The 27074-nt window shown below is 43.5% G+C and overlaps 1 protein-coding gene across 6 annotated transcripts in view; it reads right to left on the bottom strand.

Moving 5' to 3' along the window:
• The window catches only part of kalrna (kalirin RhoGEF kinase a), a 186035-nt gene that overhangs the window by 100671 nt on the left and 58290 nt on the right, over positions 1-27074 (bottom strand). For all 6 annotated transcript variants that reach the window (XM_060074643.1, XM_060074646.1, XM_060074645.1 and 3 more), the window contains 8 exons: positions 25782-25951; positions 18818-18992; positions 17940-18171; positions 10799-10965; positions 10452-10571; positions 10135-10203; positions 8749-8898; positions 879-1028 (listed from right to left, as the gene is read on the bottom strand). In XM_060074643.1, the coding sequence (XP_059930626.1) occupies positions 879-1028; positions 8749-8898; positions 10135-10203; positions 10452-10571; positions 10799-10965; positions 17940-18171; positions 18818-18992; positions 25782-25951 (1233 nt within the window). The remainder of the gene's footprint in view (positions 1-878; positions 1029-8748; positions 8899-10134; positions 10204-10451; positions 10572-10798; positions 10966-17939; positions 18172-18817; positions 18993-25781; positions 25952-27074) is intronic.

Below are 27074 nucleotides of genomic sequence, written 5' to 3'. Positions count from 1 at the left end.
CTGAGGCCGGCTGAGGCCGACTGAGGCAGCAAGCAGTGCTGCCTCACTGAGAATTGCGCAATCCCTCATAAACTGGGTAGAGCGCATGCGCTCAACCCAGTTAGCTTTTTCACCGTTGTCACCAATGTAATGTTTGTAGACACTTTTATTGTATGATCGCACTTTACTTAAACTAGTTAATGTATTTGATGTATGTGTATAACATATTTAGTCTTGCAGCAAGAATAAATATGCTGATCTGACATAAAACCGCGCTGAAAAAGCATGAAATGAGGCAGTAAGTTCCTCTGCCTCACTGAAGGGGGCGTATGCGTGAGCCCACAGTGTTTACAGTACAGGATGCTTCCGTTAACTTCTTTTAAGCAGTCAAGTGCACTACATCAGTTTGTTTATTTGAACAAAACATTTCTGACTGCAAACATGGAAGATAATGATTCAATAGCCAAGCTCAGAAATGTCTCAAAACTGGACTTTCAATCAAAGAAAGAGATAATAAATGATGGAACAACGTTCAAACAACGGGACAGAAAGTAACGGTCTTTTCAAACAGAGTGGTACCGCCGAAAAGACTGGCTGTGTGGCTGTGTGGCTGTGCTACGAGAAATCTGCATTCCTGCTTTCCCTGTCTTTTGTTCTAAACATTTGTAAATGTCTGGACTAAGTCAGTGCCTCACCAGCCACGGACCTCACCGCACGTCTCTGGTTAACACACGCTAGGCCAGGTTATTCAATATTGACCTCTTACAACACCTTTAGAACATGTGTGCGTGTTGTTGTGCGTGTGTGTGTGTGTCAGTGCGTACATGTGTGCGTGTGTATACATGTGCGTGTACGTGTTTGCTTCTGTGTGCATGTGTATGTATGCATGTGTGCGTTACCTTGAGGAAGGCCTCCTTCTGCTCCAGGTGTTTGCTGATGAGGGGGAGAAGCTGGTCGCCCTCGGCAACAGAGTTGACCTTGTCGTGACCCGAACACCAGTCCTCATCTCTTCGATACTCCTGCTCTAGACTCTCTAACACACTGCAAACCTACACACACACACACACACACACACACACACACACACACACACACACACACACACACACACACACACACACACACACAAACACACACACACACACACAATTACGGCCCATTGCCTAGGCTCTAATGGATGGACATGAGAATTACTGAAAAGTGGGGATTCCCGCATAAAGTCATAAGTGACTTAAAAGGCCAATTGCCAAACAATTATGGCCTCATGCAGGAGAAAAAAAAGGAAGAGATGGTGGTGGGCATGAGCGCAACCACAAATCTTCATGTTGAGAGAGAGATTCTTCCAGAATCCGGTCTGCTTAAATAGGCTACACTGCCAGCTGTAAACAGGAGGTGAAACAGGTGAAAGCCAGAAAATAATCCACACAACATAATAGCCCCAGCAGGGGGTGCTAGAGTGCATATACAAACTAAACAAAATAAAGAGGGTCCGTAACACCTTCTCCCTGAAATGGTGGCTCTAGCCACCACAAAGTAGACAACTCTCAGTATAAGAAACTCTGGGAGTTCCGCAAGCATTTCAGAATTTTTAAGCCTGCCAACAGGGACAGACCTACTTGGATCTGTTATCTTCTTCAGTCCCCACTAAAGTAGACAACATAACAGGAAACGTTTTAGCCAGCGGACAATCAGAGTTCAGGACTACGGAGAGCGCAGCAGTATCTGACTCTTGTGCATAGTAAGGTTTCAGCATACGTGAACTCTGGCATAGATCTGGAGTGTGAATCACATTATCACGATCAAATACCTTTTGTTCGACTGTGTATTGACCACTGAAATGAGACTAAAGAGATGATCCGAGGACAGGGAGTAACAGTAGCACTTTGTCACCCGGCTCAAACATGCGTCTTTTCGCTTTGACATCGTACCACTTTTTCATTTTTGTTTGTACCTTGGAGTTGCTTTTTTGCCATTTCAGGCACAGTGAACAGACGTGACCTGATGTCATCTACATGATGAAGCATGCTACGCGGATTGGACTGACTTAACCAAGCATCTTTGAGAACGGCCAGCGGGCCGTACGGTATGTGACAGAACACTAGCTCAGCCGGGCTGAAACCAGTGGACTCCTGGACCTCTTCTCTCGAGGCAAGTAGCAACCAGAGAACACCCTCCTCCCAACTCGCCCCTAGTTCAAGACAGTAATTCTTAAGCATTGATTTAAACGCCGGTGATACCTCTCCAGCGCTCCCTGGCTTTCGGGTGGAATGCGCTGGAGATGTTGTGCTCGATCTTAAGCTGTTTAAGAAATCTGGTGAAAACATGAGAATTAAAGTTAGTTTCCCTATCGCTTTGTATTAAATAGGGTAGTCCAACAAGTGAAAATAACTTAATCAGTGCCAGCGTTACGGTTTTATTGGTTATTCTTTGCAGAGGCACAGCCTCCGGAAAGCGGGTATTAGTGCACATCAAAGTGAATAAGTAACAACAACCACTAGTGGAACGTGGAAGAGGACCTACACAATCAATTATCATTTGCTCAAAAGGAGCGTAGATCAGCGGGATTGCATACAATAGAGTAGTTGGAATCTTCTGATTTGGTTTGCCAATGAGTTGACAAATATGGCATGTTTTGCAAAAATTACTAACATCTTTTTTTAGTCCAGGCCAATGGAAATGACGCAGGATGCGATCGTATGTCTTGGCGACACCTAAGTGTCCGGCAGCAGCGTCATGGGCTACTCTAAGTATTTCCTCTCGATAAGCAGCAGGCACAACGATCTGTGACACTACCTGCCAATCATCTGTGACATTTTGAGGTTTCCATTTTCGCATTAGAACACTATAACGAAAAAAGTAGCCCACAAGAGCAATGGTAGGACAGACCAGTGGCGTCACTAGGCTGTTTCATTCGGGGCGCAAGCTCCGGATATATTTAATTACCCCAAATATAATTTTTTGGCACATTTTTATTTTTCAATATTTATTGGTATATTTACTGGTAACTATGGATTGCATTTATTCAATTCAGTCTAGAAGTGATGCAATTATTCTAGTAACTAATGGTAGTTAGTTATTTAGAAAGAAACATGGCGATTCCAGGAGCCTCTCAAAATAAAGTAGCCTAGTCTTTCTAGATAGTCCTTCTAGCAAGAGAATAAACAGTTTAAAAACATAACCAGACTGTTTACCACATCAAGTGAATTAACCTATCCTATCCCGTCAGATCCATATATATATATATACAGATATACATACAACCATACTGTGGCAGACGCCAGGGACGAGTGAGGGGAGTGGTAGGTCTGGCAACCTGCTGGCTCCACCCCCCAGGCCATACATGGACTTCCTCCAGTTAACGGGCAGGCCTGAAGGCCATTAAGCTGGAGTGCTTGCAGTTAAAAGGGAGAGCAGGCTACCACAAGCCAGCGATAGTGCTAGCAAGATACAGAGAGGACTGGATCATAAAGGAGGTGGATGACCCTTTTCCCACCCTGGTTGTGTTTACTACGTGAATTAACCATCCTAAATTGAACCTGCTTTGTGTGTTGTGTCGGTATTGTCTATTCAACTTGGTGGTGTGAAAACCCCACACCCACAGGCCCGCTACAATAGATATTTAAATATATATGTAAAATGTCAGTGGGCGCGCACGGTGAAGATTTTTGATAACCCTAACCCTAATTTTCTTCACAAAACAGTCCATGCATTTAATCATGCATTTACATGAGAACACAGCTGTATACTGACACTTGCTGCCATAGATATGTATTCAACCAAGACCACAGAATTTATTCCCAGTCAGATCCAGAAAGAAGTAATAAAAGTAAACAGAAGGTAGCAGTGTGTCTCGGCCATTAGTTTGGGCCGTGTGTACGGAAGACGAGGTCAGTTCAACTCGCTAACAAAGATTTCAAGCACTCACAATAGGAAACGAAAAAACATGACGTCATTCAGTTTCTGCCAAACACACACCTGGCCTTATATTACCTGGGCGGTGCCAAGCCCTCACACAGACCCCTCCAGGTTAAATGCAAGAAATACATTTCCACCCTTCGCTTTTGCTGCAATGACATCTGACTATCTTTTCCACATGGACTTTACCCTAATCTTGGCAAGAACATTGTATTTTCATAAATAAGAAGTAGGAAAAACAGAAAATCAATAGCCTAAATCAAACGGCTGCAGCATGTGTCATGTCCTTTAAAGGATAATTTAATCGATCGAGACATGAATCTGCATTGAAAGTGGGTCATATATGTAGTCGAATAGTCACATCAATTTCTAATTTGGTGCCTTCTTGACCGAGAAAAAGCAGACAGTGGCTTTTTGGCGCTTGTGTAGGCCTATTCAAGACGACAACTCCCACGATGCCAATCAGCGTTCACTCCCTGAGGGAGGTAACATAACAGCCAATCAGCTTTCACTCCCTGCAGTCCAGAGTGAACAGCAGCATGGAGGAGAAGTGATTGTTGCCGTTTGCAGACTCCCGGAGCTCTATATCTAATAATATTATATAATACAGTCCCTGCAGGATTTCGTGGGCCTTTTGTGAGATTGTTGCGGCCTAAAATGCCTGATGTTGCGTGAGCTTTTCCAAAAAGTTGCGATGAAAGTTGCGTTTTTTTTTAATGTTTTTTCTTGATGTTATGCCGCGTTTCCACTGCAGGGTGCGGAACGGATCGGATCGCAAAGGGGCGGTAGGGAGGGGGCAGTATAGCCCAGCTCAGTTCCGAGGTCGCGTTTCCACTGCCGACAGTACCCTTGGTGGTAGGCCGGATGTCAATCGCCGCGGCAGCTACGTAAACATCGTAAACAACGTCTTCCTCCGCAAGAATGCAGACGAACGTCTCCACCTCCTTGTTCGCCCAAGCAAGCTTTTTACGCGACATGTTAATTGTAAAGAATAATACCTCGAGGCTACTGTTCGTTTGTTTTTATCCCCACGTCACCCGGAAGTGACGATTCTGTCGACCAATCAACGGAGGGGGGGTGTAGCTAGAATTCCAGGGTACCCTTTCAGGCGTCTGGTCTCGTTTTGGGTACCGCAACGGAGGAGTCCCTAGAATGGGGTCGGAACGGGTACGGCAAAGTCCGGGTCACGCCCACTTTTGGCGGTGGAAACGCGATCCGACCCGCACCTTTGCGATCCGATCCGTTCCGCACCCTGCAGTGGAAATGCGCCATTATTACTGCAATTAAGAGTAATTTGTTGAATATTAAGTTATTAGTGAAAAAAACACTGAGAAATGGTCCCATGAATAATTGATTCTTGATTCTTTCCGCGCTGGCAATTGACTTGGATGCAACAGCCTGTGTCCAACCCGGTATCACGCGATTTCGTGCTCATGCGCACGAACGTTAATCTATTGAATCGTGTTGCAGAGCACGTTAGTCCGACTTTTTTCGTGCTACACAGAACGAAAGTAAACCAATGCATTATGAATGGGAGTGTTCTCAGACAATTAACGTGCTCCACAAAAAGCTACGAGAGAGAGAGAGAGAAAGAGAGAGAGGGAGGGACAGAGAGAGAGAGAGCGAGAGAGAGGCTTCAGAAAGGGTGTGCGCAGATAGTACAGTGCACCCTTACTGAATTTACTCGGTTTCCTCACTGTTCTAAATAGGCAGACTTGGCTCTGCCCAGCTATCAAGCCTTTTGTTTCCACCCAAAGTAGCAGAAACTACCAAGATGGACCACTTAGCTGATCACAACCGAAAAGGCTAAAATCAAACTGCAATAACAGACCAAGAGTTAAATCTAGCAATCGTAATTCTAAACAAAAGGAATCTTAAGTTACCAAACTCACCTACAGCCAGATATCACACAACCTTCTTGAAAGACAAAATGTATTACTTCCACAACAAGTAAAGACCTACAAGACTCCAAAGAGTCCTACACGGGTTCGGTTACCCGACAGGTGACCCGCACAATTTGGATGAAAGGGGTGAAAAATAATGTACTGTGTCGGACACGGTGCGGGTTTGGTCGAACGCCTGAACAGCGAGTCGGTCGCGGGTTCTGCGATTCCGAGCCAGACTTCTCTGGTGCTGGATATGTTATTCAGGAGTCATCTAAAACCGTCCACAGTGGATGATGTGCTTTTTTTGCACAGCAATCTAAAGCACCACGCCAAACACCAGATAGTGTAATTCCCCTGCGTTCCATCTAATGTGTCTATGAGGCTAGTCCAACAACAATCAGGCCTATAGAATATTTGTAAAAACAGGCTCTGAAAATCTTTGATAAAAAGCCACTAAGGTATCACCATTGAGACATACTACACAAACACAATCTATTTACTTTTGAAAATGCCACAGTATTTTCATGTACAGTTTACAAAATCCGAAAAGGCTTGGCTCCCACCTGTTTGTACGGGTTTGTCTGTTACCGTGGCTCTGTATGGTCCACTAGAATAGCTTCCATACATAACTGCACTGTACCCTCCTGCTATTCAGCATTATGGCAAGCAGCCTTCTTTGTTAAAACTGTTACACAATGGAACACTATTCCAGACAATATAAAAAACTGTGGTTTGTTTGGTGGCTTTAAAGCTAATCTAAAAAATCACATACAACTCTCACAACAATACACTTGCAAAGCAAGTGTAATGCAAAACAAACCCTAACTTTGTTAGTGACCATCATTACTTTTTATTTCAGTCACTTTATCTCCCCATGGGGCTGACAAGGTGTGTATGCGTGTGGGTGTAGTGTTTTGGGCTGTGCATGTCGCCACACCCTCTGATCATGTAGTATGTGTGTGTGTATATGTGTGCCTGTGAGGGACTTTTCACGTGTGATATATTGCTATTTGTTACATGTCCCTACTTGTTGAGTGATGTTCGATTTTTTTACATTTGATTTAAATTACCCTAAGTCGGATGCATCAAATGGTTACATTTATGTTTTAATTGCACATGGCCCAATGAAATTGAATTGTGTGTATGTTGTGTGTAGTGTGTGTATGATGTGTGTGTGTTGTTCTAGTGTGTGTATGATGTGTGTAGTGTGTGTAGGTAGTGTGTAGGGTGTGCGTAGTGTGTGTAGGATGTTTATAGAATGCATTGTGTGCTTAGGGTGTGATGTTTGTGTGTGTGGGTGTGTAGTGTGTGTAGTGTGTGTGATGTGTGTGTGTCTGTGTGTGTATGCTGTGGGTGTGTGTACATATGTTTGTGTATGTGTGTGTGTGTGTGTGTGTGTGTGTGTGTGTGTGTGTGTGTGTCTGTGTGTGTGTGTGCGTGTGTATAGAGCGTGTAATATGTAACGTGTGTGTGTTGTGTACCTGTTCAGAGGTTTCTCTTAATGTTTGTAGTGTGTTTAAAATGTGTATAGTGTGTGTATGATGTGTGTAGTTAGTATAATGAGTATAGTGAGTATAGGATAAAGAATGTAAAGGATATGCAGTGTGTGATGTGTAGTGTGTGTGTGTGTGTGTGTGTGTGTGTGTGGGGGGGGGGGGGGGGGGGGGTGTGCACACACAAACATTCACCTCACCAATAAACTGGACTGGTCACATAACACAGATGCTGTGTACAAGAAGGGCCAAAGTCGTCTGCACTTGCTGAGAAGATTGAGGTCTTTTGGGGCATGCAGGCCGCTGTTAAGGACTTTTATGACACTGCTGTTGCATCTGTAATTTTTTATGCAGTAGTCTGTAGGGGTTGTGGGTTCACTGAGAGGGACAGGAAGAGCTGGCTCTGTCCTGGGCTGTACACTGGAGCGTGTTGAGGTGGTAGGGGAGAGGAGGATGTTGGACGAATTGGAATCCATCATGTCCAATTCCTCTCATCCTCTCCATGAGACAGTGGCAGCACACAACAGTTCCTTTAGCAAGAGACTATTACACCCAGCATGTCAAAAGGAATGTTTCCGAATGTCTTTTATTCCATCTGTCATAAGACTCTATACAACATCGGTTATGAGTATTAGGGCCACACATGAAGAAAATAAATATTTTTGCCGTGACGAGATTAAAGTCAACAAATCAACTTTAAAGTCAACATGTCGACATTAAACTCGAAATGTCGAGAATAAAGTTGAAATGTCATGTTGACTTTAATCTCGACATGTCGAGATTAAACTCGAAATGTCGAGAATAAAGATGAAATATTATGTTGACTTTAATCTCGATTTGTCGACTTTTGCTTGTGTGTGTGTGTCTGTGCATAGTTTGTGTGTGTGTGCGTGTGGGTTTGTATGTGTACAGTGTGTGTGTGTGTGTATAATGAGTGTGTGTGTATAGTGAATGTGTGTGTAGTGCGTGTGTGTGTGTATATTGTGTGTGTGTGTGTGTGTGTGTGTGTTTGTGTGGTGTGTAGAGTGTGTGTGTAGTGTGTGTTTACTATGTATAGTGTGTGTGTGTGTGTGTGCATAGTGTGTGTGTATGGGTGTGTAGTGTGTGTGTGTATAGTGTGCGTGTGTGTGTAGTTTGTGTGTAAAGTGTTTGTGCGTGTGTGTGTGTGTGTGTGTGTGTGGGTGTGGGTGTGTGCAGTGTATACCTGTTTAGAGGTCTTGTAGAAGGCCACAGATGCGTTGATCATCATGTATAGTGTGTGTGTGTATAGTGTGTGAGTAGTGTGTCTGTGTAGTGTGTGTGTGCATTGGTGCGTGTATTGTGTAGTATGTGTGTTTTGTGTGCACCTGTTTTACAGATGTCTTGTAGAAGGCCACTGATGCGATGACCAGCATGTATAGTGTGTGTGTGTGTGCGTGTGCGTGTGCGTGTGTGTGTGTGGTGTGTGTATAGTGTGTGTAGGGTTTTGTGTGTACCTGTTCAGAGGTCTTGTAGAAGGCCACTGATGCGTTGACTAGCTTCAGGCGGTCCTCCATCTTCAGCATCAGCTGCTGCCAGTTGACCGCCACCTCCTCTGCACACACACGGAGGGCCTCAGGGTCATAGTGCCCCGCCTTCAGGAGGACCTACGCACACACACACACACACACACACACACACACACACACACACACACACACACACACACACACACACACACACACACACACACACACACACACACACACACACACACACACACACACACACACACTTGATTTACACACCATATAGTTACACACACTGGAGTTACATACCCTGTAGTTACAGACCATGAGGAGTTACACACCATTGCTGAACACTTTGGAGTTACCCACCATGGAGTTACACACCATGAGGAGTTACACACCATGGTTACACACCAGTTAAACACCCTGGAGTTGCACACCCTGGAGTTACAGACCATGAGGAGTTACACACACCATGGTTGAACACTATGGAGTTACACACCACAGAGTAAAACACCCGGGAGTTGCACACCATGAGGAGTTACACACACACCATGGTTGAACACTATGGAGTTACCCACCATGGAGTTACACACCACGGAGTAAAACACCCGGGAGTTACACACCATGAGGAGTTACACACCATGAGGAGTTACACATCATGAGGAGATACACACCACGAGGAGTTACACACATGAGGAGTTACACATCATGAGGAGTTACACACCATGGTGTTACACACCATGAGGAGTTACATACCCTAGAGTTACACACCATGAGGAGTTACACACCCTGGAGTTACACACCATGAGGAGTTACACACCATGGTTACCCGCCAGTTACACAACCTGGTCTCTCCAGGGGAGAGGAGAGAACGTATCCATTCAAAGACAAGATAAGGATGACCTTGTCATTACAGTGCCAGGAGATCAGGTCTAGACCCTGAGGGACACCAGGTCTAGATCCTGAGGGACACCAGGTCTAGACCCTGAGAGCTAGGAGACCAGGTCTAGATCCTGAGAGCCAGGACACCAGGTCTAGACCCTGAGAGCTAGGAGACCAGGTCTAGACCCTGAGAGCTAGGAGACCAGGTCTAGATCCTGAGAGCCAGGACACCAGGTCTAGATCCTGAGAGCCAGGACACCAGGTCTAGATCCTGAGGGCCAGGACACCAGGTCTAGATCCTGAGGGCCAGGACACCAGGTATAGATCCTGAGGGCTAGGACAGAAGGTCTAGACCCTGAAGGCCAGGACACTAGGTCTGGATCCTGAGAGCCAGGAGACCAGGTCTAGATTATAATAACGTTGAAATACACATCATGATGGGAGTAAGTAGAGAGGAGGAGAGACACCAGAGGTAGAGAGGAGCTGTACCTCAGCCTTCTGCTGGACCTGCAGGGCACTCTGATGGGTCTTCTGGAGGGAATTGGCATGGAACAGGGACTGAGGAGAAATAGGAGAAAGTCTTTTAGCAGAAACTTCTATCCACACAAGGTTACACGCTGTGCAACGTATCCTAGTGTGCATAAGTGTGTGCATAAGTGTGTGTGTGTGTGTGTGTGTGTGTGTGTGTGTGTGTGTGTGTGTGTGTGTGTGTGTGTGTGTGTGTGTGTGTGTGTGTGTGTGTGTGTGTGTGTGTGTGTGTGTGTGTGTGTGTATATGTGTGTGTGCATGTGCGTGCGTGCGTGTACCTCTATAGCCATCTGAAAGTGTTCATGTTCTCTCTGCAGCTGCTCTGCCTCAGACAGAGAGCTGGCGTTCACCAGGCTGGCGTTCATCATGGACTCCCCGTTACGGATCCATCCCAATACCTAGAGATGCACATTCATTACCTACCTAGACCGTCCTACCTGTTAGCCTTACACTAGCAGAGTAGACATTATTTAGGTTGCTTCCTCCTTGAACACAAACGTCATATTACTACACCTCACATTACAAGCAATATAAGACCCTCCCCTACATGTATGACTAGAGGTGTGATACATGCCCCTCCCCCTACCTGTATGACTACAAGTGTGATACGGGCCCCTCTCCCTACCTGTTGGACCTCCGCCTGTAGGTGAGTGAGCTGCAGGTGCTGCTCCAGGCGGGCGTGGCTGATCTCGGCGCTGAGCTCCACTTCCTGCTGCCTCTCGTGGAGGAACTCCAGCAGCTCCTGCACCTGAGAGGCCAGGTCGGGCTCCTTCTCACTAGTCAGCTCCATACCTGGAGGGGGAGAGGTAGAGAGGGGGAGAGAGAGACGTAAGTATTGTTTATGACAGTGTGTATTAGGCATTAGCCTTTCACAAATAATGGACATAATTTATAAATAAATATTTGTGACTTGTCTTTTGTGGGTATCAAATAATTAAGTCCAATAAAAACATCCATAACTGCCAAGACCCCCAACACTGGCTGGGGAGAGAGAGCCATCAGCATCGTGTGAATTAGAATGGTTTACTGAACTCACGGTTCAGTACGTTGGGGTCCTGGTTCTATAATCCGTCTATTCGGCAGAGATCCCTGTTCCATGTCTATCTCCTGTTCCATGTCTCCAGTAGCCCGCCTCCCTCCATATATTCTGCTGGGCCCCATCAAATCTACTTTAAAGCTCCCATGGCATGCTACTTTATGTATGCTTTTATGCAGGTGTTAGTGGGCCCCTAATACAGTACTTGAAGACGTTCAAGAAATTCAGCCTTGGTGCAGATTAAAGCCAATACGAGCCAGTCCCACAATGAGCTTTCCACAAACGTGCCGTTTCTTAGAGGCGGGTCAAGGTTGAGGGTGGGGGTGTGGCCCTGAGCAGCTTGTGGCCACGGTACCATGCGCTACTGTTTACAGTTGATGTTTCGCAATGGCTCGGATTCATAATATCATCCCGAGGCACATGGCCGTGTTTTTTGGCCGTGTTCTGTAAATATTCTAGAACACTCCGGGTGCTCCGGCGGGAGTCCTGGAGCTCTATATCTAAACAATATGATATAATATATAGATATCGATATGATATAATATATATTATCACAGCCAAAGGATTATGTGCGCCACTGGATTATATTATGAATCTCAAACAACTGTGTCGGGTTGTGTCCGAGGTCTCTGGTTCTTCCACTTCCACGTCAATCTGAAATACAGACTGAGCGGTGACATGGAGGAGAAAGGGATTTCTGCTGTTTGCGGACTCCCGGTACTTCCACAACGAGAATCGTAGTGGGGGTTATCTCGGCGGCGGTGGAGCACCACCGCCGACATGGAGGAGAAAGGGATTGTTGCCCGTGATTTTCGGGCGGGGCTCAGGCGGGAGACAATCCCGATCAAAAATCGCGGGCAACAATCCCTTGCTCCTCCATGTCGCGGTTCAATCTGGTCGTACATAATTTTTTCATTTGCGGGCCAAATTCTCTGGGTGGGCAAGGCAGAGAAAGAGGACTTAACTTGGCCTCTTATGGCGACATATGGGACCAAATTCAGAGTGTCTGAGCATTCATTTTTCAAAGGCGGAGCAGGATACCTGATGCTCGTTTTACACCTGACTTCATTTCTAGCCACTGGGGGAGCCTAGGCAGGCTAGGGGAACTAATATTAATGTTAGAAATGTTTTTCATGCCATTGGACCTTAAACAGACAAGTGTTGTCTCAATGGAAAAGGGTCAGACATTTGAGTTCTTTGTTCTTCTCTGGTGTCTTTGGGCTTGAGTTGGGCTCCTATTCCTTTAATACTTTTAGTTTTGCAAAGGATGCTGCGTTTGAACATCAATATCCAACTTTAAAGAGGAAGTGGTTGAAGGTTGATGTTGAACACAGAATGCAGAAGATTTTCCGTGGTATGTGCCGAAAAACTGTTTAAGCAACAGATCAAAACTTTGTAATCTACTTACTTCCAATGCGCACAGTGTGAATGCAAACACTTCAGTATGAGCACAAAACACACGCCAGCCATTTCTACATGGAATTGCAATTTTCTGGTATCCGATTAAAACCATTTCTGGAAAGCAAAAGGCTCCCTGGAGAAAACCTACTTCGGTAATAGGCAAGAAAGAAGAATGCAGGAAGGTTTGTTGTTTTACGCATCTGGCTTAAAACAAAACTTCCTATTCATCATGACATCTATAAAGAGAGCCTCCGTGCCTACAATTTAGAGTAAAAAATTGCTTGAGAAACATTTTTCTCCAATATCATTAAAACCAATCCTAAATATAGTTGCAAGCAACCATGAAGGTGTCCTACTGTATGACCGTTTGACAGTATGACCGGCAGTATGACTGTATGTCCGACAGTATGACCGACAGTATAATAATAATAATAATAATAATAATACATTTCATTTAGAGGCGCCTTTCAAGACACCCAAGGTCACCTTACAGAGCATATAGTCATCATACATTTTTTTTAAAAAACAAGACATTGTGGAAAAAATAAATAAATTAATTAACATAAGCAATAAGAAATAAATAAAACAAAAACAAGACAAAACAAAAAAAAAAAAAAAAAAAAATCAAAACAGTGATCAGTTAGACGTTGTGTGCGATACAGTCATACAGTATGACTGTATGACCGACAGTATGACCGTATGACCGACAGTATGACCGTATAACCGACAGTACGACCGACAGTATGACTGTATGACCGACAGTATGACCGTATGAAGTCTGACCGACAGTATGACCGTTTCACCGACAGTATGACCGTTTCATCGACAATATGACCATATGACCGACAGTATGACCGTAGAATGCCAACGGCAGATTAGCGTGTATTTTGAGAAATAGAAGTCTTCCATGCATGGAGGTATGGTGAGCTTGGTCAGTATGGTAACATGGCATTAGTATGCCTTAAAATCTGGTTTAACGGGCGTTAACATATCAAAACAATCACCATCCATGTTTCTAAGAGCATACTGTGTCAAAATCCACTGTCAAACTTAAGTTTTTTTTATATTATGTGTGTATCTACAGTAAATTAAGAAACGGCGAAGTAAAGTAATAAGTAGTGAAGTTACTTTTCAAATGCAGTAACTAGTAAAGTAATCTCATTACAATTTACAGAAGTAACTAGTAATAAGTAACTAATTACTTTTTTTGAGTAACTGCCCCAACACTGATCATGACTAGTGGTGCATGTATAACAAGTTTCATACATATTTCACTTTCGTTTTTTAGTCAATGATCGGGCTATAATAAGACCATATTGGCTATGCAATCGCCGGAAAATACGATGCCCGGCAATAGCCGCAATTATTCTCTCACTCACCATGATGAAGGAACAAATGTGTGGTAGGACCTAGGAACTAAAGTTCTCGCGTATTTTTACTGGGACCCACGCCGGCGAGAGACATCTACATTCTGATTGGCTGCCGGTCATTTACAGCCGAAACGCTAGTAGAGTTGCATAGAGTTGAGCTGTTTTCAACTCTCATTTACAGTTTTACAGCTTTAAAGCTATCGCTCAAGCGTTTTATCGCTCATATCGCTTTATCGATCATGTCTAATAGAAAGTGAATGGGCGTTTATCACTCAAATTGCTTTGCAGCTTTTGGTGTGAATGCACAGTAAGGCCTAACCTTAACCCTAAGGCCTAATCCTAACCCTAAGGCCTAACCCTAACAATAACCCTATCCCTAAGACCTAACCCAAACCCTAAGCCTAACCCTAAGGCCTAACCCTAACAATAACCCTATCCCTAAGACCTAACCCTAAGGCCTAACCCTAACAATAACCCTATCCCTAAGACCTAACCCTAACCCTAAGCCTAACCCTATCTCTTTACTGGAAGTCAACATATCAAAACAACCACCAACCATGTTTCTATTGCATACTGTGTCAAAATCCACTGTCAAACTGACGTTTTTTTTTATTAAGTATGAACCGCTTTAAGGCCCAGCCTGCGTTGTAGAATGGCCACGGTTCAGAAAGACAACTTCAAACAAATGCATCCAATTGCTATTTTCAGATACGACTTGAAGTTTGGCATGGGTATACTATGGACTCTACCCTTTTTAGCCATATTCGACTGCCGAGCCTACGTGTTTTTGACGCAATGTTAGAGCTGTTTAAACATCGGAGATATGCAAGTATTTCACTTTAAAATGTATATATCTGCCGTCCTCGGCCTTACTATGAATTTAACACCATATAGTTCCACAGTCACCAAGTATATGTGGGCCGAGTTTGCAGCTTTTACTACTTTTGGCGCCAAAGGAGTTAATGTGTGAGTGTTTTGTCCAGTTGTGGTCACTGCACTATATCCAAATGTTCTGACCATATGGGTTGCAGTGTGAAAGTTGTTCATCCTGGCAAATGTTGCATGCATAACAAGTTTCACACATATTGCAATTTCCTAGTAGAAATGGCAGCCTGTTGAGTATGTTGCACTTCAAATGATTGTTATAGCGCCACCTATAGTTCATTCTGGCCCATCCTTGTTATCACTCCCTCATTTCACGAGTTCTACAAGCCTGCCAATGTTCAGAACTTTTGACCATGTAGTTTTTGAGATATGGCCAATTTTTTCAGGAAAAAAATAATAATACTAACGATTACAATAGGGTTCCTACTGATTTCGTAGGACCCCCTAATAATAATACTAACGATGACAATAGGGTTCCTACAGATTTCGTAGGACCCCTAATAATACTAACGATTACAATAGGGTTCCTACGGATTTTGTAGGACCCCTAATAATACTAACGATTACAATAGGGTTCCTACGGATTTCGTAGGACCCCTAATAATGCAAAAACCCTATTTGCAACTGTTGACCGACTGACTAACCCCACACCCCACAACAGTTTGCAGTATTTTATACTGATAAAATTGAAGGCATCAGACGCCCAATCAATATCTCCACTTCAAACAAAAATGTTGGACTACCACCCTGTTCAGGCAAAAGTAACGTGGCAATGATGACATGCTTTAATGTCATTGACTCTAAAACTCTTGTGGAAACATTGACACAACTAAAGCCATCCACATGTTGCCTTGATACCTAACCTACCAACCTCTTTAATTATGTTTTGATTGCCTAGCAATAGACATACTGCAAATAGTTAAAGGGACACTGTGTAAAAATGACTCCCATCTAGTGGTACAATTGTATATTGCATTCAAACTAATAGTGCTCGCTTGTTCAAAAACTACGGTGGGCAGTATGTGCCAAGAAGCTGTGTCATGACATCCAATACTATCTCATCGAGTCATTCGAGTGATGATGAGGTTCGTTATTTCAAACAAATTTCAAACTGCATTAAATCATTAGTGTAAGCTAATGATGTATGAGTAATTATTCCTCGAGCAAGATGGTGAATTAATTCAGTCATCATTGACGCTGGCTCAGAGTGAAAACGCGTTTGCATTTCCTGTTCCACGTAGTGCTTTTTGTCCCTCTCGGCAGTTCATAGACCGGAAGAACATGGAAGCCTCCATGAAGCTTACCCGTCCTATGTAACTACATATTCATTATTCTTCGCTCAGGAGGATGAGTGAGATTTTTGGCAGAGATAATTTTACACCAATGAGGATTTATTTATGAATGAATACGTTGATTTGAGGTAATAAATGACTTAAAATATTACACAGTGTCCCTTTAACAACTCTCTCAAATCAGGCAATTTCCCAAAGCTTTTAAAACTGCAGTTATTAATCCCCTTTTAAAAAAGGAGCCAAGATGCCTCTATTATTAACAATTACAGACCAACATCGAATCTACCCTTCATAAATAAAATCATTGAGAAAGTTTTCTTCCAGCAACTTAATCACTTCCTGGCATCAACTGGCTGCTATTACACGTTCCAATTAGGATTTCGACCACTTCACAGCACCGAGACCACCCTCATTAAAGTTGTAAAAAACATGTCTTAATCCGGCAAAATCTCAATACTAATGCTACTAGACCTCAGTGCTGCACAGTCTTAAATTGGTTTAGGTCCTACCTACTAGATAGGAACTACTTTATTTCCATTGGCAACTTTTTATCAGAACCAACCAATGTGACATGTGGAGTTCCTCAAGGTTCATTCTTAGGACCCTCGTTATTCAACATCTATATGCTCCCACTAGGGCAAATCATGCAAAATAACAATATCTGTCCTGAGGACAGAAGCGAGATAATTGTCTTTGGGGCTGAATTGGAAAGGCAACCTCAATCAATGCCAGAAATGTAGGGGTCATAATGGATTCAGATTTACATTTTGACAGTAACATCAAATCAGTTACAAAATCTGCCTATAATCACCTTAAAAATGTAGCAAGACTTCGAGGGCTCATGTCCACCCTGGACTTAGATTTTTTTTTTCATGCATCACTAGTTAGCTTGATTACTACAATGGTCTCCTTACAGTTCTCCCAAAAAAGACAACTACAGCTTGTTCAGAACGCTGCTGCAAGAGTTCTAACTTGACCAATAAATTTGAAAATATAACACCAATTCTTAAATCGTTACATTGGTTCCCTGTATGTCAGATAATCTTTTTCTTTTTCAAATCATGCTGCTCACCTATAAATCCCTACATGGTTTAGGGTTTGAAGTATATAACTGAAATGCTTCCATTACATAAGTCATCTATACCACTAAGATCTTCTGAGACCAATCAGTTAATTATCCCCAGAGTAAACACGAAGCATGGGAAAGCAGGATTTAGTTACTATGCAACAAAAAGCTGGAATAATCTCCCTGAGGATTTAAGACTTGCCCAAACTCTGACTACTTTTAAAACCAGACTGAATACTTTTATGTTTGCTTTAGCTTTCTGCTAAATATTAAATACATTGTACTTTCCACAATGCTTTTCTTTTTACTTTGCCGTTATTTTATTTGACGTATCTGTTTTATTTTATTATTTCATTTTATTGTATGACTGTTGTCAATGTGAAGCACTTTGGGTCCTCCTTGTGTATGAAAAGTGCTATATAAATAAAGCCTTGCCTTGCCTATAGTGTTTGTGTCTATGTATCGTGTATATTGTACAATGTGTGTCTATGTAGTGTGTATATTGTATACTGTGTGTCTATATAGTGTGTATATTGTATAGTGTGTGTCTATGTGGTGTGTATATTGTACAGTGTGTGTGTGTACCTCGGGCCTGGACCTTCATGCTGCCCTGGTACAGATGTGTGTATGTAGTGTGTATATTGTACAGTGTGTGTCTATGTAGTGTGTATATTGTATAGTGTTTGCATAGTGTGTCTATTGTGTAGTGTATGTACCTGAGGCCTGGACCTCCATTATGTACTGGTGCAGGTCCTGTCCCTGCTGAAGGACCTCGTAGGTCATGTGCTTCATGGCCGTCTTCCTCTCCGTGAGTCTCTTCAGACGCTGCTCGGCCACGCCCACGTCGTCGGCCACGACCCCTGCAGACATCCCGCCCCCCGCTGGGCAACCAGCGTCGCCCGCCTGCCGGGACAGGTCCTCCTTCCACGCATCCAGCTCTGCTGTCACCTGGAGGGGAAGCTTAGTCAGCGTTAGCATAGCATCTAGCCAGTGGGCTACTTGATCGACCTCCAGGGTGCTGGAGGATGTGTTTGCTTAGCTTAGCATCTAGCCAGTGAGCTACTTGGTCTACCTCCAGGGTGCTTGAGGATGTTTTAGCTTAGCTTAGCATCTAGCCAGTGAGCTACTTGGTCTACATCCAGGGTGTAGTGCTGGAGGATTTTTTAGCATAGCATCTAGTCTGTGAGATACTTTGTGTACCTCCAGGGTGCTGGAGGATGTGTTAGCTTAGCATCTAGCGAGTAAGCTGCTAGGTCTACCTTCAGGGTGTAGTGCTGGAGGATGTGTGAGCTTAGCATCTAGCCAGTGAGCTACTTGGTCTACATCCAGGGTGTACTGCTGGGGGATGTGTTAGCTCAGCTTAGCATCTAGCCAGTGAGCTACTTGGTCTACATCCAGGGTGTACTGCTGGGGGATGTGTTAGCTCAGCTTAGAATCTAGCCAGTGAGCTACTTGGTCTACCTCCAGGGTGTACTGCTGTAGGATGTGTTAGCTTAGCATCTAGCCAGTGAGCTACTTGGTCTACCTCCAGGGTGTACTGCTGTAGGATATGTTAGCTCAGCTTAGAATCTAGCCAGTGAGCTACTTGGTCTACCTCCAGGGTGTACTGCTGGAGGATGCGTAGCTGCAAGAAGACATCTAGCTTGATCTTGCGTTCATGGAACAGTTCCTCCATTTGGGCCTGGGCCTCATCAAGCTGCTGCAGCACTCCCTGGATGTGGGCGATGGAACTGCAGTGGGGCGTCCTACTGGTGCAAATGGCTGCATCCCTACACACACACACACACACACACACACACACACACACACACACACACACACACACACACACACACACACACACACACACACACACACACACACACACACACACACACACACACACACACATTCTTTGTTTACGCAATATTGATTTAGTTGATGCTGGTGATGGAGGTAGTGATGGTGATGGTAGTCATGGGTATTCTAGTCAAGAGGGTGGTGATAGTAGTCATGGTGGTGAAGATGGTGATGGTAGTCAGTCTGGATAGTCTGCCGTAGTCTGGATGCGAAAGTCCTGGTTACCCTGGTGAGGATAATGGTGGTGATTGTGGTAGTAGGATGATGAAGATGATAGTTGTGATGATGATGGTCGTCATTGGGATGATGGTGGTTATGGTAGTCATGGTGATGGTAGTCATGGTCATGCAACCCGGTCTCACGAAAAGACGTGACACTGTCATGTTATTTAATCTATTGAAACGTGTTCAGGATCACGTATTTTCAAATTTTTCGTGTTTACAAGCACAAATTCCAAACCCATGTATTTCAATTGGAAGTATTTGTCGTGTCACCAGCACGACTTCCAAACTAAGGTTTTGTGCGGGAGCGTTCTCCCTAATGTCCCTTAAGGAGCTCCGTACAGTACATTTATTGTTAAAAATTGTGAACGATATGACAGCTTTAGGCCACCCGTTTCTATTTTCACCTTTGATTCTGAGAAATTGTGACAATTCACGGATATAGGCTATTAAATGCAGGTGCGCTGCTCAGGCAAACCGCGAAAGAAAAAAGGGTAGCTGCTTAATCTGATCTTTTTAGAATTGTATGTCTTGATGTTTTGATCTAACCATAGATCTATTGTCTTGTTTTTGGCTATGTGAATGGAAGTCCGCGTCGATGCCTCGCAAGTCCAGTGTCGCGAGCGGACGTGACATCTAGAAGTCATACCGTATAATAATGGGTTATCACTATCCTCGGGCCGGGCCTTTGATCGAGCGTTTTTACTTTTATTTTATCATTATCATAAATTAGCCTAATCTGAGGAGAAATCTATGCCATAAACAGAAATATTATGGGTCTTTATTACACGGGTCTTCTCAATGCCGTGGAACGCTCCGTTCACTTGCATGGGTCCGGGGATATCTCGGGATTGGTTTCTTTATTAATCGAATGGGAAATGCAATAGGCCTATTTTAGGACCGAATCACCGTTGAACTTGTTTCTAATAACATTTCTAGCGAGAAATATACTTTTTACTTGCATAATCTTTAGTCAGTGATTACGTATGATCTTTAGTTTTATAGTTATTAGGAAGATTTTATCGGCTCGCTCGCATGTTTCAATGACGTCAGGTTGCTAAGGACGCTGCTTTCGCTAAACTAGCACACACACACACACACACACACACACACACACACACACACACACACACACACACACACACACACACACACACACACACACACACACACACACACACACACACACACACACACAATGCATTTCGCTGCAGATATTCCCTCAATTATTATTACTTTCAAAACGTTGGCCAAGGTTGAATATCCTTTTTATTTGGGCTGCTTCTAGGACATTTTGGGTGGATTTTGAACGGTATGTGGGCGGGACGTTTTTTGCAGGACCTGGCAACCCTGCGCTGTTGCCCGGGGTGCTGAAATGCTCCGGAACAGATCTGGATCCACTATGGCCAAAAGACTTGTATGCCCCCCCCCCCCCCCCCCCCCCCCCTTAAATAAATTCAATGGCAGAATAAAGAATAAATTCATGCATTATCATTCAACTTGAACATGTGTTTTTACAGTATAGCGTGGTGGAGGGCTGACGTATGTTGCCCAACCCGGAAGTGAGCGTCGCCCTGGTTTCCCTTGACAAAAAGCCAACGGGTTTTTCCATTGGATTTTGGATTATTGCAGAAAAATTAGCATCTTTGAAGCACCTCCTCAAAAACTGAAAATAAATAAATAAATAAAAAATATCTGTGCTCCAAAGAACGAAATGTAAACCAATGCATTCTGAATAATAATAATAATAATAATAATAATACATTTAATTTAGAGGCGCCTTTCAAGACACCCAAGGTCACTTTACAGAGCATATAGTCATCATTCAAAACTATGTAAAACAGACTAGGAATAAAAGAAAAACAGAGGTTAAACATGAAGAATAATAATAATTAATAACACTCAAAGACGCCTACAGTGAAGGGGGGACCTCACTAACCACCACCAATGAGTAGCACCCACTTGGGTGATGAATGGGAGTGTTTCTCCGATTTTTCCATGCTACACAGAACGAAATGTAAACCATGCAAATAAAGACTTCATGTTCATAATCATTTAAATATCATTAATCTCCTGAGTGTGTCGAGTGGTATTCTATTTTTTTCAACGGGGCTGCATCCAGTCACTTGACCGTCATGGTTGCTATGGTGGTTGCTATCGACCGCCCCCTCTAATCCTTACATGGTTCTAAAAACCACGCGGCAAAGGAGCTGCCGTCCATTGTGTTGTTTTTGTCGTAAACTAGGGTCAGATGGTTAAAAAATAGACAGATATTCCAAGGTATCCTTAAAAGGCAGCTTGGATGTTTTTATTTTGTGCAGTTTAGACTTCTTCTATAACCTATTTTTGAAAGCAAAACACCAAGCTCATTGATTTAACGAGGCAGGGTTATTTGAAACAATTTATTGAATAAATATTTATGAGAGGTCATTCCTTCTCCTGAGTTTGCTTCCTATTTATGGATGGATTGATGGTCGGATAGTTATGACGAAGAATCATAATGTGAATCGGAATATTCTATAAATGTCTTGATATCATCTTTCGTCTCAACACTTCTGCTGCAGCCGCCTAAAGTCTCACTCCGCGAACCTTAAAATATGAATCAATCCATTAGAAGTATGAAAATATCTTCCCGGAGGCGTAAGGGGGAAAACAAGGTGTCCTTTGACATCTACGTTTCGAGGCGATTGCAACAGTGTCACACATGATCATATTTGAATATGTTTCGGGGTAGTAATTAGCTGTCGATTTTGGGGGCCTTTATCAATAATGACCAGCTATAGATTTGCTTCCCGATGGAGATTCTTGACAAATTACATGTTATTTAGCATCTACACGTTAAGCTGAGTCCAATGAGATCAAGCTTGCCCTCTTGCCACACCGAGATCATGTCCTAGACCATATGTACCATGTAAAATACATTTGCTATAGTGTCATGCTTGGTGTCATTGGACTCAGCTCAACGTGTAGATGCTAAATAATATGTCATTTGTCACAAATTGCTATCGGAAAGTAAATCAATAGCTGCTCATTATTGATTAAGGCCTCCAATTTCGACAGCTAATTACTACCATTAAACATGTTCGAATATGCTCATGTGTGGCACCATTGCAATCGCCTGGAAGCGTAGATGTTGAAGGACACCTTGTTCGCCCTCTTACGACACCGGGAAGATATTTACATACTTCTGATTGACTAATGAATTGATTCAGCTATTCCCTCAGAAGTCTGGGGTCAAAAGGTCAAAAGCAGCCGACACCACGCCGCTTATGAGACAACAAAAGTTTATGTGTATTCCTCTCATAACTTTTTGTCATTATTACAGAGAGGCCTGATTCTCCGATATGCAGGTTGGATGGCTACGGTGTAGGTCTGGGAAGAACTTCAGGCCTAAATCTTGCAAGCGAGCCGCTGGGTGGGTGCAACAAGATGGAGCACTTGCTGAGTCATTTCCTGTAAGCCACAGGTTGAAGCGTATATGCGTCCTTTGAGACCCCCTTTGATATATAAGAGACCCCAAGGCTTACTTAAATGTTGTCGACTCAGTCACCTATTGCATCACTTCCTTTAGGGCTTCGGCCTCCTAATTGATCATTGTAGTATAATTGAATGCCCTCTTTCATATATATGATACCTCCACCACCGGGACGTGGCAGCAATTCTCCAAATCCATATGGGGAGGGGGGGGGTGATGCTTGCTGACAGTAGGGGTGTACACTAGACATAAATAGGAAGCAAACTCAGGAGAAGGAATGACCTCTCATAAATATTTATTAAATAAATTGTTTCAAATAACCCTGCCTCGTTAAATCAATGAGCTTGGTGTTTTGCTTTCAAAAATAGGTTATAGAAGAAGTCTAAACTGCACAAAATAAAAACATCCAAGCTGCCTTTTAAGGATACCTTGGAATATCTGTCTATTTGTTAACCATCTGACCCTAGTTTACGACAAAAACAACACAATGGACGGCAGCTCCTTTGCCGCGTGGTTTTTAGAACCATGTAAGGATTAGAGGGGGCGGTCGATAGCAACCACCATAGCAACCATGACGGTCAAGTGACTGGATGCAGCCCCGTTGAAAAAAATAGAATACCACTCGACACACTCAGGAGATTAATGATATTTAAATGATTATGAACATGAAGTCTTTATTTGCATGGTTTACATTTCGTTCTGTGTAGCATGGAAAAATCGGAGAAACACTCCCATTCATCACCCAAGTGGGTGCTACTCATTGGTGGTGGTTAGTGAGGTCCCCCCTTCACTGTAGGCGTCTTTGAGTGTTATTAATTATTATTATTCTTCATGTTTAACCTCTGTTTTTCTTTTATTCCTAGTCTGTTTTACATAGTTTTGAATGATGACTATATGCTCTGTAAAGTGACCTTGGGTGTCTTGAAAGGCGCCTCTAAATTAAATGTATTATTATTATTATTCAGAATGCATTGGTTTACATTTCGTTCTTTGGAGCACAGATATTTTTTATTTATTTATTTATTTTCAGTTTTTGAGGAGGTGCTTCAAAGATGCTAATTTTTCTGCAATAATCCAAAATCCAATGGAAAAACCCGTTGGCTTTTTGTCAAGGGAAACCAGGGCGACGCTCACTTCCGGGTTGGGCAACATACGTCAGCCCTCCACCACGCTATACTGTAAAAACACATGTTCAAGTTCAGTGGCGTCTTTGCATTAGGGGCCAGTGGGGCACGGCCCCACCAGAGAACGCTGCCGTGCAGGGCACGATTATACTTTTCATTTTTTTTTCAAAAATGTCATTGAGCATAAGTTAATAATACATTAATTGTTAATAATTAATTACATGTCCGCAGTTTTAATTTGATGAACGCAATTGTTGTAGTGTAGTAGTTGTGTGTGAAATAGTTCGTTGCTCCGTCTCGTCATTTCCGCTCGGTGGGGCACAGCCGAGATGGCCCCGTCTGCTGCAGTGTAGAAAACTGGTGCTGTTGCGCGAGCAAGCGCGTGCGCAGCGCCCGCTTCTGTTTCGGCGGTGGGGCCAGAAGTTTAGTGCCCCAAGGCTCTTCTCATTGGCTGATTTGTAGAAAGGGCGGGGTTTACGGCGGGAGCCGATCAGATCTTGCTAGCTGGCTAACGTAGTTACTGTTACAGTAAATAACAACAAATGGACGTTTCATTCATTAAAAAATGAGCATTTCAGCACCCCGGGGCATTTCAGCACCCCGGGCAACAGCGCAGGGTTGCCAGGTCCTGCAAAAAACGTCCCGCCCACATACCGTTCAAAATCCACCCAAAATGTCCTAGAAGCAGCCCAAATAAAAAGGATATTCAACCTTGGCCAACGTTTTGAAAGTAATAATAATTGAGGGAATATCTGCAGCGAAATGCATTGTGTGTGTGTGTGTGTGTGTGTGTGTGTGTGTGTGTGTGTGTGTGTGTGTGTGTGTGTGTGTGTGTGTGTGTGTGTGTGTGTGTGTGTGTGCTAGTTTAGCGAAAGCAGCGTCCTTAGCAACCTGACGTCATTGAAACATGCGAGCGAGCCGATAAAATCTTCCTAATAACTATAAAACTAAAGATCATACGTAATCACTGACTAAAGATTATGCAAGTAAAAAGTATATTTCTCGCTAGAAATGTTATTAGAAACAAGTTCAACGGTGATTCGGTCCTAAAATAGGCCTATTGCATTTCCCATTCGATTAATAAAGAATCCAATCCCGAGATATCCCCGGACCCATGCAAGTGAACGGAGCGTTCCACGGCATTGAGAAGACCCGTGTAATAAAGACCCATAATATTTCTGTTTATGGCATAGATTTCTCCTCAGATTAGGCTAATTTATGATAATGATAAAATAAAAGTAAAAACGCTCGATCAAAGGCCCGGCCCGAGGATAGTGATAACCCATTATTATACGGTATGACTTCTAGATGTCACGTCCGCTCGCGACACTGGACTTGCGAGGCATCGACGCGGACTTCCATTCACATAGCCAAAAACAAGACAATAGATCTATGGTTAGATCAAAACATCAAGACATACAATTCTAAAAAGATCAGATTAAGCAGCTACCCTTTTTTCTTTCGCGGTTTGCCTGAGCAGCGCACCTGCATTTAATAGCCTATATCTGTGAATTGTCACAATTTCTCAGAATCAAAGGTGAAAGTAGAAACGGGTGGCCTACAGCTGTCATATCGTTCACAATTTTTTAACAATAAATGTACTGTACGGAGCTCCTTAAGGGACATTAGGGAGAACGCTCCCGCACAGAACCTTAGTTTGGAAGTCGTGCTGGTGACACGACAAATACTTCCAATTGAAATACATGGGTTTGGAATTTGTGCTTGTAAACACGAAAATTTTGAAAATACGTGATCCTGAACACGTTTCAATAGATTAAATAACGTGACAGTGTCACGTCTTTTCGTGAGACCGGGTTGGGTCATGATGGTAGTCGTGGTAATAGTGGTGCTGATGATGGTGAAGTAAGCATGGTGATAGTCAGTTCGAGGTGAGCTGACCTAAGCTGCTGCATCAGCCCCTCCCCCTCCTTGATGACGTTGAGCGTAGCGTCCAGCGTGGAGCTCTGCTGCTGCTGGAACTGCTGCACCATCAGCTGCACCTCCTCCACCACCTCACTCTGCACCTCCTCCAGGAGATCCTTCTGCAGCTCTTCCATCCAACTCCACAGCTGCACGCACACACACACACACACACACACACACACACACACACACGCACACAAACACGCAGGCACGCACGCATGCACACACACACACGCATGCATGTACACACACATGCGCACAAACACGCACGCAAGCGCACACACACACACACGCACACAGACCCACAAACACAAACAAACGCACACACAAACACACACACGCACACACACAAACACACGCAAGCACACTCCCAGACATAAAATTGAAAATCAAAATTCATATTTAACCATAGATTATAGATTGATCTATATTAGATTTGTTAAAGGGATACGTCAAGATATCTGTTGATTGACGTTTGCATGTTATACCCAGATTTTTTATTATTTGTTATCGCAAATCCTCATTGTGCTTCTAGAAGAAGAGGTAGCTGGGTTAGTATTCACTCTCCGTTAGCCTCTTCCATTGAGATGCAGTTACAGTAGCCTAGCTCCTGTTAATGTGAAGGAAAACACTTTGAATCACTTTCCAAAGACTTCCAATGTAGATCGATTACCAGTAACGAGTGCCAGTAACATCACAAGACGATGGTAGAATGTCTACTGTTGAGGCTCCTTTTATAGTCTACACTGAGGGTAACCTGTCAGTTATATGATCAGCTGCTTCTGTCTGGTCGTCTACACTGAGGGTAACCTGTCAGTTCTATGATCAGCTGCTTCTGTCTGGTCGTCTACACTGAGGGTAACCTGTCAGTTCTATGATCAGCTGCTTCTGTCTGGTCGTCTACACTGAGGGTAACCTGTCAGTTATATGATCAGCTGCTTCTGTCTGGTTGTCTACACTGAGGGTAACCTGTCAGTTATATAAGGTCTATAAAATATAATATAATCACGGCGCTGTATATAGTGCTGAATATCTGTGTGTTTGTACTAATACTACCATCTTTTGAGTAGTTACTGGCACTGAATATGAGACTATTCTGAACCAATTTGGAGTCTTTGGAAAGTGATTCAAAGAGTATTCCCTCACATGAACAGGAGCTAGGCTACTGTAACTCTGCAAGTCAATGGAAGAGGCTAACGGAGAGCGAATGCTCTGATGACTGTTGCCATGGCCGGTCTCCATGGCTACCTCCCCAACATGCAGAATGGT

This window comes from Gadus macrocephalus, chromosome 16, assembly GCF_031168955.1.
Source record: "Gadus macrocephalus chromosome 16, ASM3116895v1".
Classification (NCBI taxonomy): Eukaryota; Metazoa; Chordata; class Actinopteri; order Gadiformes; family Gadidae; genus Gadus; species Gadus macrocephalus.
This window is presented reverse-complemented; position numbering and strand designations above follow the sequence as displayed.